Source organism: Cydia strobilella, chromosome 22, assembly GCF_947568885.1.
Source record: "Cydia strobilella chromosome 22, ilCydStro3.1, whole genome shotgun sequence".
Lineage (NCBI taxonomy): Eukaryota > Metazoa > Arthropoda > Insecta > Lepidoptera > Tortricidae > Cydia > Cydia strobilella.
Genome location: NC_086062.1, coordinates 5,028,945 through 5,041,769, shown reverse-complemented (window position 1 = coordinate 5,041,769; position 12,825 = coordinate 5,028,945). Strand labels below are relative to the sequence as shown.

The following is a 12,825-nucleotide window of genomic DNA, read 5'->3' as shown; positions in this document are numbered from 1 at the left end:
CTATGCATAGTAAACAGGTTATAAAGGTTGAACGTAGGGAAACGCATTAACCTTTACCATTGTAAGGTTACGTGTATTTTTAGTATAGAGTTAACCTGGATAAATGCGTCTTGTGATAAATGCGTCTTTTGAAGATATCTTCGAAACACAACATTATAACATTTATAAGTAACTATTATATTAGCCGTCTGCATTAAAAGTTCAGTGACCACACTTCGAACAGAGAGGATTGCAATAGTTCCAAAATGTTCTGTTTGGAAGAAATCTTTAAAAGACGCATTTACCTCAAGTGACGCATTTATCCCGGTTAGGGTTGCCATATTATGTACGTCAGGATTTGTCCGGACATGTCAGGATTTTTGACCCTTTGTCCGGATTGCGGCCGGACTTGGCAAGTGTCAGGATTTTTAGGAATGACCCACCGCAGAGCGCAGCGCGCCGCCGGGGCGTCGTTCTAGCCACGCCAAATCTCTGTTACAAGAAATGTTAGGATTTTTAGGGTGATGTCAGGATTCTATTGATTCAAGGTCTGTTTCATGTCAACTTATTTTTATTATCTGTATATGTTTCACGAAAAAGTTAACTCTACCAATGATAGGAATTATCTCCAAATAAAACTACATGTGTAAAATATACGACGTGTGATAAAGATAGATATAGGTGGTAGTTGTATTTTGTACCCCGTTTACTTTTAGTTTCTTTAGAAATAAAACTTTAATTTCGTGGAGATTTCTTTATTTATTTCATTGCATGTTTGAGAAAAGCACTATACATACATCGGCGTGGAAAGGGGTTGTCGGCCTCATAACTATCCGTTCGGCCGGCAACCCCTTACTTCCCAGCCTCTGTAGTGATGTATACTATAATATTGTACTTATTTGTATCTATTATATCAGAGCTTTGAGATTCACCTGAAACTTGCCTATTATGTGCGAATGCTAGGTTTAGTTCTAGCTTAACGCTTATTCAGCCATTGTGGGAAAGTTTGAGTTATAGCAGCTATTCTGTGAAAGCAAACAATATCTAAGTCTCATCATACCCAAGATAAAGTACAGATGGGCTATTACATCTCTCCATACGTTTAAAAGGGCCCACTGACTATCAGTCCGCCGGACGATATAGGCCTGTCAGTTAGAACAAAAATTTGACAGTTCCGAACAACTGACATACCGATATCGTCCAGCGGACTGATAGTCAGTGGGCCCCTTAAGTCCAGTTAGTTGTTGTTTTCATATTAATAATTTTACGTCTTATGACATTAAGTCCGCTTTTTGTACTGTAAGGTTTTCTTTGGTGCAATAAAATAAATAAATAATTTTATATAAAAAAATGTCCCGTATATATGTTTTAAGACACTTATTTGTATAATATTAGAAAACGTTTTCTTTTGTGCTTTAAGTATTGTATTTCTGAAACACAGTTGTTATGGGTAATACTTGTGAAGAAACTAAATACCACTAAAACATACAAGTGTACTATGTTATTAATAACATAAGTTTTAGAATCATATTTGTACCGATTAAAACGATTTTTAAAACACCGCTTTTCTCTGTTCACAGGTACGGAAACACACCCCGAGAACTCACTGACTACAGGTACCCCCTACATTTAATTTACCACCCTCCCACAATCAATTTAAGGTTTAAAGTCGGTTAGCTTAATTGATGGAATTTATCATCGTAGAGTAAGCAAATCCCGTATTAAAAGTCTATGGACCGTACGTTATCCAATTCTGGTACACGGGAATCGTTTTAGCTGTGGCGTCCGTACCGACATGGCTGATTAAAGTAAATGCATATATTTAATGAGATAACGATAATTGTGGATATAAAAATAAGATTATGTATGGAGATGTTATTGAGCTGTATATTTAAATAGGATTTTAAAAACTTACAATAATATAAGCTAATTGACTTCTCTAAGTCTACTAAATATTATACATGCGTCTGTCTATACTTCTTCATGCTTTTAACTTAACACTGAACCAATTTAGATGAAATTTGGCATGGAGATAGTTTCAGACCCGGGGAAGGACAGGATAGTTTTTATCACTTATCATCATCATTCCACGCAAACAAAGTCAGGGGCAGAAGCTAGTATACTCATAATGTTATTTATATGGATGGATGGCACCACTGTCAATAGAGCATACATAGAGCAAAATATATCATAACTTTGTTACAAAGTGTCCAATTCAGATGCTATGTATATCAGGCGGTCTAGCATAAGTTGCGTTCTCGCGCGCGAGTCCATACTTGAAGTCGCGTAAAATGTATGGAGTCGCGCGCGAGAACGCAACTTATGCTAGACCGCCAGGTGTGGTTCACTCCGCGATTTTGTCGCGTCGCTTCAAGTACTTACATGCGGTCGCTACAAGTAAGGTAAATGTGCTTTTAACGGACAATTGTAAGAGCCTAAGCCCACGCCTCCCGAAGCTACAACATAATTTCCACTGAGACCGGCTGCGTTCAACTTTGAGATGCCTTCGAATAAGCTACAGCTATTTTAAAGTAACAGTTATAATGACATATCGCTTACTATGCAATTTGCCATTATAAGCGAAGTCATCTTATCCTTCTTGTCACAAATAATTTTATATTAGAACCAATTAAACTTAGCACAGTAATTACGTCATAATAAGCGGTTGGTCAGTATAAGCGGAGTCATAATAAACGGATTTCACTGTAAAACGGATTTTATAGTAAAATGTGCTCTGTTGCTAAAGGACGACTATCAACAGACATACGACCGTGTGTCTGTTTATTTTCATCGTAACGTAAACATATCGCACATGGTAGGGGACATTAAGTGAATAAAGCGTCAAAAACATGTTTTAGTTGATATGTTACGGGTTTATAATGTATAGCTAGTCACTTTTAGTACCTAACAATGTTTATCACTTTCTTTAGCTTATCAATAAAAACAAAACCATATTAACTCCGGCTTTCCTACTCATATTTTTTACGCACTGCCACTGTTACCTATTCTGGTTTTTAGTGTGTACTTACATAAATATTGGACATTCTTAAACAAATTGTCTAAAGCCCCACAGTAAACTCAGGAAGGCTTGTGTTGTGGGTATTCAGACAACGATATTTGTGACGTTTTCAACCAAAAGGTACCACATTGTCGCTTGTTGATAAGGTTGATTTCTAATTGAAGCTATATGGAAATAGCGCCTTACTGACAAGCGACAATAAGTACCCTTTTGGTTGAAAATGGCACATATATTATAATATATAGATACTTACATACATAGAAAACACTCACGAGTCAGGAACAATATCTGCTCATCACACAAATAAATGCCTATGCGCTATCAGTAAACTGAAGTCACTGAAGTGTTTGTTTGTTTGTGCAACCAAAGCTGTACTGACTATTAAGTTACAAAGATATGACTGTTGTGGCTTATTGTCTGCGATCAACATTAGCGTCAAACTCTGTATCACGTTTACGTTGGTAAGTTTACGTTAACTTATATATAGCTCCGAAATACAAATACAGTGGATTTCGGATATAATGACAATGAAGGGACCACCGAAATTTCGCCGTTATATCCGGAAGTCGTTATAGGCAAAGGTACAGAGATAAAGACAATGTATAAATTTAAATCCGAAACGTGAGTACGTTTTGAACGAGTATTCACGCTATACCCGCTATTAGGTAATATCTACCTATAAACAAAAGGTCACCACAGTTGCTAACCATCTGTCGGTGTAATCAAAAGATAAGAAAGTAAAGCTCTTTGTCCTTTTACGGCCGACTCCGGTCGCAATATCTGCATGAGATTTCTAAGAACTTGTTACAAATGGTTCATTAAAAACCGTCGCTACACCCGAATTCGGCGTTACACCCGAAGACGCTATATCTACATGAATCTTGTATAAGTATGCTTTAAATTTATGGGACTTGGATTTTACGTCGCTATAGCCGAATGGTCGCTACAACCAAAGATAGATATAACTCGGTAATAGATGGATACAGACTAAGGAAAAAACGTGCCTCGAAAAAGTCGAAAATCACGAAAATTTGATTCTCGATCAGATGGCGCCAGTAGCTTTGGCCTATTCTCGTATAGAGGGCGTTGACGGTTTCGTTTGTTTATAATTTTAACGCATATTCGTTAAAGAACATGGGTCAAAATCATATAAAAATAATCCATATTTAAATACATTCTAACCTATTTTTATAAATCTTCATTTTTAGTTTTAAAGTATGTCGATAGATGGCAGTGAATTACAGTGGTTACAAAATTTACTATGACAGTACCGCTCTATCTTATTATATCCTCTTTGCTACAACTAAGGTCGTAATAAATGAAATCCACTGTATATTGCACACCTCAATAGAAGAAAACCATACAAAAAGAAAACAGCAACACACATAGAGGTAAACAACAGGCGGTCTTATCGCAAAAAAAATGAAAAACGAATATTCCAATATTTCCAATACTTATACATATTACATATACCTGTATAATCTGAATTTATTTCTATAGGTACTGAATAATTAATAACATAACCTATATTTACACGAACACGTAAGTTAACTCGTTAAATATATGTTTGCGAGCGATTCCATTTGATTCGATGATACCTTTTTACGCTCGCACGAAGGGCTAAAAGCGGTCGTCTCTGTGGACGCGCGATCAATGCGCGGAAAATTATATTTTCATATCAAAAGACAAAGTAATGCGTGTTTTTATGTTTGTACTCATGTAAACACTTTATGGTTGTATTGTACATAAGACATGTTTAGTTTTTAGACCAGGAAAAGTGGATTATTTATTAGTTTTTGCCTCTGTCCGGGTTTTTTGCTGTTGGATTGTTTAGGTCTTTGTATCAAATCACTGTTATAGACACTGAAACATTTGTAGAAGTGGCAGTTATCATGTAGAAATGCAGATCTCCTCAGAATACCTAAACGAAAATAACGTCATATTACGTCAAAAATGTGTCATCAAAAATGATATTAAAACGCTCGAATAAATAATAACAAGACTCCCATATGACCACTTGTAACATTAACGAAGAATCAATTGGCACTATCTGACAGTGTAACTCATAATGGCATTTATAATTATAGAACATACTCAAGAAAACCCATACCCCACCCAGTGAAAAATAAATAGTTAAAAGCGAAGGGGAACACACAATACATAGCCCATAGCCCTGTCAATTCCAAATACTTTCATATCGTCTTACACGGAAACATGACGCGAAACCCCCCCATTTATCACTTAACGTGCAAAATCATAATATCATCATACTATATAAATTAATACCCGACCCGTGACCTCGGCCCTTAGTGTCCCTAATAAATTACGAACCAATCCTAACTTGGTTCGCACTAGAGATGGGCTGAATATTTGGTAATCGCCATATTCGGCAAGTTTTCTAATATTACAGTGAATATTCGACAAATATTTTTATCATGTTTTGTTTTTGTTGCAACTTGCAACACTGTAAAAGCTTCTCCAGAACTTTTAAGTTCTTCCATTAGTTTACGTTTTCCCGTTGTTAAACACATGATGAGACATTGTGAATCAGTTGTATCCATAAGATGTTTTGAAGAATATTTGGACCGTGTTGAAAATTTGATTGCGAGTCCCTTTCTTTTAGACCTGTTTGTTTCTAGAAAGCGATTCATATTTAGCTGCAAATGCATTTGAAATTAAGCATTTTCAAATGGTTTATTAGAATTATACAGATGAACCGACTAATTCGACCGAATATTTGGTTCGGTAAGATCTGAACCGAACATTCAGCCGATTATTCGTGTTTGGCCCATCTCTAGCACGCACTGAACTGAAATCTCATTGGTTTGAGAGATAATCATTAATTTAATTGAGTTTAGTTCCTCTAATGTTAACTCGGTTCAGCGATTTGAGCTGTTTAGAGATTGCATTTTGATAATTGTGTATAAATTTGGGTAAGAATAGGTATAGGGTTAGGTATAGGTTAGGATTAGGGGATGTATTTAAAGTCGAATGTTGGGGTTAATAAGCACTTTTAGAAGATCCAACAGCTGTGACATTAACATAAAAATTATAGTAAATACAGGAAGCCAATTATAGGAACTCACAGGTAGTAAGCGAAGGCTGCCTTTTATTTTACCTTTACTGTTCCTATTATTATTATTTGTTGTTTCTTTGTACCTACTTGTTCGAATTGTGTTAGGTATGCAATAAATAAGGAATTTCTTCTAAATCACAAATCACAGAATTTGCCAATTGGTAAACTTTTGACAAATTGGCACTTGAAAAGTACATCACTGTGAATATTACTACACTATAACAATAAGCCGTATGATAGTGTCGCCACACGTCTATAACGCACATTAGCAAACCTAAATATAAGTAGGTAGGCTTCAAACATTACATTTAAACACAATGTTCGTCTAAAATTTCCGCCGCCATTTTGAAAAACGCATTATAAACGCAGACTGAAGGACGTCGCCCCCAAACAACGCATTTCCCCGCAAATTATGCGCGAAAAAACGCGAAAGACGAAAAATTATAACTCTAAAAACCATTGCACATGCAGCGCATTGAGTCGGAGTGAAGTGGGGGTGGTCGGGTTTCCCCTTTTAGGTGGAGAAGGGGAAATAATCCGGTAATTATCAGCTTAGACAGTGCAGGTGGAAACTGTACGTTTCGGGTCCGGTGACAAATGTGCACGTCTGATAATTGATTTATAAAGGCTTCAGCGGTAATAGGGTTAAGTTCTAGCTGCTTTCGGAAAAGATTTGGTGCTTTCGGGTGGGTTTTCGGATTTTACGGTGCTTAATTAGGATTGTGGGCAATGATTGTTCTAATAAGCTTAAAGATTCGATTTCAGTACTAGACTTTTTATTTATTTTCCTTGCACTACTTACTGCATCATCTAATTTTCTTGTCTCCACTACCCAAAGGTTGTATAACAAGAGATAGCTCTTAAGTGATAAGACCGCCTGTTGTTACTTGTTACCTGTATCCAATTGTCTTTTTTATGTTTCCGTACATAATTGTAAATTGAGGTTTGCAATAAAAAGTAGGTATTGTATTGTACTAGTAGAATATATTACAATAACAATAAATAGTTATCAGACTTATGAGGCCGGCGTTATACACTATGATAGTAAAATTACTCAGAAAAATATTTGGAATCCCAATAAATAAATCATAGGATCTTCTTATACATGTCGTCATCATACGAATAAGATAAGATGATGAGCTATTATGTTACTAACCATGTGTTATGAATCTTTGTTATTTGAACTAAATGATTATTGATTGAATAAGTATACAGAAAGAGATCTCTTTTAATCTGTGTGTATTTTAAGTTTTATTTTTCAATCATTTTTTACTAATTTCCTTGTTTGCCGGCTTTTACTTAAATCTTCGCAATAGCTCACTTTTTGCAGAGTTTTAGTTACAGGTCATGAAATGGCATAATAAATTAACGTGATCGTAACTTGTCATTTCCGCCAACATTTATAATCCAGAACTGTTATTTTACAAAAACATATATCATTCTCTCTGAACTGCTTAACTTCACATCTCACAAACAACGAAGAAACAAAACAGACACACTAAAACCGTTATAAAATAGGCCCACTACAATCACCGTACGTAAACACGAAACAATTACTACTGCCCCGAAAATAACTTAAAGAAAACATGCCAAGCATTTGTAACAGAAAACACTAAAAGTATCAGAGGAAACATAAAAGTCGACGCGTTAACAAAACGCATAAATCGAATGGACTCGAAAAACTGCGGCGGCGCTCGCTAACAATACTTTCGAGTTTCGACTCGATTTCGAAATCGATTCCATGTTTCGATTGTTCTCACAGACAAGATAACGTCGCGACGTAAACATGATCAAGGGTTTTCAAACCTAGCCTGTTCTATTTACAAATTCGTAATATACGATCCGTCTGGTATGATTTTTGTGTTAATTACTTAAGTCCATTTGTATCTGTATTACACATGTTGGCAAACCTTAATAATAAATAAATAAATATAAATAAGGCTTGTAAATATTGTAAATAATTAGTTACGTTGGTATTATTTTATAGGTACCGTTTTATCCCGCCCCGCTTACGAAGCTATAAAAAATGACTGAATATAGGATCCCGACCATTAATTACTGAATTAATTCACAAAATACATAGTACCGCATTCGTGGGGCTAATCGACGTACAAGGAACGGTAGGAAACACAATTATTTTTATGGCAACACAATTTTCCTCGGCTCATTACATACATACCGCGTTATACCTGGCAACATTAACATGGGCCAGGGTAGGGCCGACCTAATGCCCACCGGGCACGCGAACCGGTTTTTGATTATTTCCCCAAAATTGTATCCCATTTTCACACCAAATTTCGTGTGTGCACGGCTTAAGGCGGGATGTCGTGACCGGAGACAAATAAAGAGCGGCCGGCGCGAAATGCATTCTGTTACGTAATTTATGTTTTCGCCTCAAGAGCCAATAATAATAATTATGAAGTAGTTAAAGTGTTTTAACAAGTTTTTGAAGGGGTGTTGTTACTTAAAAAAATATATTAACTGTTTTATTTACAGTCATGACGCTAATCTTATTTTGAAATCGTTTCGTGACCGGTAATAATAGTTCCCAATATTGTAAAAACCTTCACCTAACCATAATGTAAAGCCATATTTTATCCTAAAATCGTAATGAAGATATTATTCTGCTGTTAACCGCGAAATTACCCCAAATACACTAATACTTTGTGACACGCTTTACTGAAATCTTATTGCCGCGGCTGTTCGCGACACTATTAGAAACCCTAAATCAAATAGAAAAAGAGCTATAATCGCATGAATAAAACGCTCTACCTTATCAACAGGGTCAAATCGTATACCAGAGACGTAAATTTACATCTATAATCCGGCAAATGAGTGCAATAAAAGAGAAATTTACGTAAAAATCTAATATAAGGTAAAGCAATCGGCTCGGCTCTGCAATAAACGAAATGTGTATGGCATTTTTAAATCCGATTTTACGTCGAAGAAATTTTATCAATACTTATATGTAATTTGGGTTACCAATTTATCCATGGATAAAAATCCAGACATCTTCATTGACATCGCAATGATTTTTGGGAATAAAGTCGTATTTGGCATATTTATAATGCTTATCTTCATATTCACATTTTGCATTACAATTTTGGTTAACATTCATATTAATATCTTATATTTTAGAATTTTCTGCATACGTAAAAATTCAAGCTAGTTAAGCATGAATGGCTAAATTGAAAAAAAAAACTTGGAAAACACTCCATCAAGCTCCAATCACATTCCAAACATGCATGTGATTTTAGATGATTGCCGGCTAAGTAGGTGCAACGAATTCAATCGATCAATGAAAAGCCTCAGTGTAAAGTAAATCGCATGCAATTATCGTTAAAGCCTGAGGAGGCCTTGAGCCAATTAACCGGTTTTTCAAATTTCAAAATGACGGTTATGCATGAAAAAAGTTCTTGTTTATGGTACGATTTAGATAAAGATATTAAGAGTTAAGCACGCACTATATCAAATTCGGGCGTCAGAGTTTTTATGTGTGCGCGTCACGCGATACACGGTGGTGGAATGTAGTTCTGTAATGAAGCGTTTGATTCGGCCTTATGTTTTATGGTGTAAACAGAGCCTAATGTGCTTGTTGCTTTAACGTTCTGGGTTAATTTGACAATGATTTGGCCAGTAAGGAAGTGAAACTGACGAGATTTACGGATACAGAGATATATTTAGAAGTACCTAGCTGTAAGGTTCAATTTATTAAAAAAAACCGGACAAGTGCGAGTCGGACTCGCCCACATCTGTGAAAATTGCAACTGTCTAGCTATCACGGTTCATGAGATACAACCTGGTAACAGACAGACGGACAGCGGAGGCTTAGTAATAGGGTCTCGTTTTTACCCTTTGGGTACGGAACCCTAAAAAACTAAAACTTTGCGCATAGATGGCTAATTTGCTAACCCATATAGTCCAACACTAGTAACAAGTATGGTCCGAAGGTTCAATAATTAAGTAATTAAGTATCAATGTTCTTTTGGTTTTTTTCTGAGTTTTTTCTTCCGTTTATGAAAATATTTTTCCTTGCGTTTTTTAAATAATAAAGCAACTTTTGGAACATAGTTGGGAGGTTTTGAAATACAGTTGGGTGGTATTACGGTACTTATGATAATGTGATGACCAAATCACATTATCCTAAGTTGCTTAAAGCCAACGACAAAGACAGAGCACCTTAATAGCTGCAACCTACCTCACGTTCTTATCTCCTTTACGTTCGAAAACCAGAGTTCTGTTCCAAACTGACACGTTCCAACGACATTCGATTTTCGAAACTAAAACTTTGCGCATAGATGGCTAATTTGCTAACCCATATAGTCCAACACTAGTAACAAGTATGGTCCGAAGGTTCAATAATTAAGTAATTAAGTATCAATGTTCTTTTGGTTTTTTTCTGAGTTTTTTCTTCCGTTTATGAAAATATTTTTCCTTGCGTTTTTTAAATAATAAAGCAACTTTTGGAACATAGTTGGGAGGTTTTGAAATACAGTTGGGTGGTATTACGGTACTTATGATAATGTGATGACCAAATCACATTATCCTAAGTTGCTTAAAGCCAACGACAAAGACAGAGCACCTTAATAGCTGCAACCTACCTCACGTTCTTATCTCCTTTACGTTCGAAAACCAGAGTTCTGTTCCAAACTGACACGTTCCAACGACATTCGATTTTCGAACGTTCGGGATGTCAAGATCACAAGATGGCGGGCGACAGCCGATATCGCGCCAATTCTTTTGTGCCAGCGCGGATATATCTTCCGGGATTCTCTGATTCGAAAGGACGAAATAATCCCGGTTTCATTGCCTGTTGTGGCGTTTCATGGCGAGCTTTGTTAAGTTATGAACGGGTTAAGTTTGAAGACAAACGATGATGTTTTGTTGTTTGTATTATACTTTTATATGGGCCCTTTGTTTTGATATTCGTCTGATAGGAGTTGGAGACGTTGGAGGTGTTTAATAAGAATATAAAATAAAATGGACTTCTTATCATATCATATTATGAAAATTAGGGCTACCGCGTTTAATTTCGCCGCTAGGGGCGCTAATGTAGATGGAGGTCTTTCAAAATGTCAAATGCATAGAAGTTTTGGGGGTTTCAAGCTTTTTTATCGGGAATTTTCAGTCCTTATTCTTAATTGTGGTAAATCTTTGTCCATCTTTGATTAATCATGGTAATGGTAATCTAACTAGTTACACGAACAGTTTCAGTAAATAATGAATAATGGTAATTTTATGGCCGTTTTAAAACTATCAAAGTAACCCCAAATTTTCCTAAAGCCACCCCGTTTTACGGTAAGTACTAGCAAAGATAGATATAACTCCGTAATAGATGGATACAGTCTAAGGAAAAAACGTGCCTCGAAAATCAAGAAAATTTGATTCTCGTTCAGAGGGAGCTACTAGCGTTGGCCTACTGTCGTATAGATGGCGTTGACGGTTTCGTTTGTTATTTAACAATTTAAACGCATATCAGTGAAAGAACATGGGTCAAAATCATAAAAATAATTAATGCAAATAAAAAAAATCATTTATCCATATTTAAATACATTTTATCGTATTTTTATAAATCTTCATTTTTAGTTTTAAAGTGTGTCGACAGATGGCAGTGAATTTACTAGGGGTTACAAAATTTACTATGACAGTACCGCTCTAGTATATGTTACTCTATGGTACTAGCTTCTGGTCACGATTTCGTCTGCGCGGAATGATTGTGATTGATAAAAACTACCTACCCTTTACATACAAAACTTCTATTCGGTCTATTTTCTGTGCGTTTCTATTTTTAGCAACGAAAACTTATACCAGACAGATATGTTACGTAAATGTTTATGCCTAGCTTCATTTAATCATGTCATTTTAAAATGAGAGCGTAACTTCGATTGTATAGAAGCGGCTTTTCGGCTACGAGTTCATGTAACTCATAGCGCCGCTATGATATGATCTTTTCAGTAATATTTTCTTTCTAACGTATTGCTTTCCACACTCACGTACCAACTGCGTACGTAGTACGTACTACGTACCGCGAACCACGTTCGACGTGTTCCCTCTCTGTCACACTTGTAAATTCGTAAGTAAGTGTGACGGGGAGGCAAAACTTCGAACGTGTTTCGCGGCCCCTCAACTAACATTGCCCTGAACAAGAATTCCCAAACTCTTACGACTTGTCAACGAATGAGTGTCAAAGGTTACCGTTATATCGCCCGCAGCGTACTGCGGATTGAATTACCAGTCCCAGAATTGTACCTATGCCCATACACATCGATGATGGATTTTCTATCATAGATTCCGCATGATCGTGAAGCACTTCGTTCAACTGCGAGAGATGATGGTACTGATGGTCCCTTTCTAACTTTTACCCCTTATGTTAATCTACTCTAAAATACTCTCAATCTATGTGTTATACGCCTTTGTTCGGACTATTGGTTGTACATATAACCACCAGCCAGATTTAGATATTTTAATAAGTTTATATGCAGGTATACAGGCCACTTTTTATAGGCACTTTCATTCTTATTACAGTAGTTGTATAAATATCATATTATGCAATAGCCCATGTTAAATTACTGCAGCATTTGTGTCGATATATTTTTTACGCGCATTAACTTTGACGCTATTGAAATAAGGGTTCTTATTTATACTACAATAAAGCGCCTTATACGCGCCATCGTCTTATATATCCCATCTAGTACGTAAGAGATCTGTGACATCGACAATCGCCTCAAGCGCCCTCTGTGGGGAGAAATAT

General features: G+C 36.2%; 1 protein-coding gene across 4 annotated transcripts in view; it reads left to right on the top strand.

Moving 5' to 3' along the window:
- The window catches only part of LOC134751384 (latrophilin Cirl), a 442,038-nt gene that overhangs the window by 376,491 nt on the left and 52,722 nt on the right, over window positions 1-12,825 (top strand). For 3 of the 4 annotated variants that reach the window (XM_063686744.1, XM_063686743.1, XM_063686746.1), the window contains exon 3: window positions 1,560-1,595. The exons of the other annotated variant lie outside the window; for it this stretch is intronic. In XM_063686744.1, coding sequence (XP_063542814.1) covers window positions 1,560-1,595 — 36 coding nt within the window. The remainder of the gene's footprint in view (window positions 1-1,559; window positions 1,596-12,825) is intronic. 4 annotated transcript variants of the gene reach the window in all.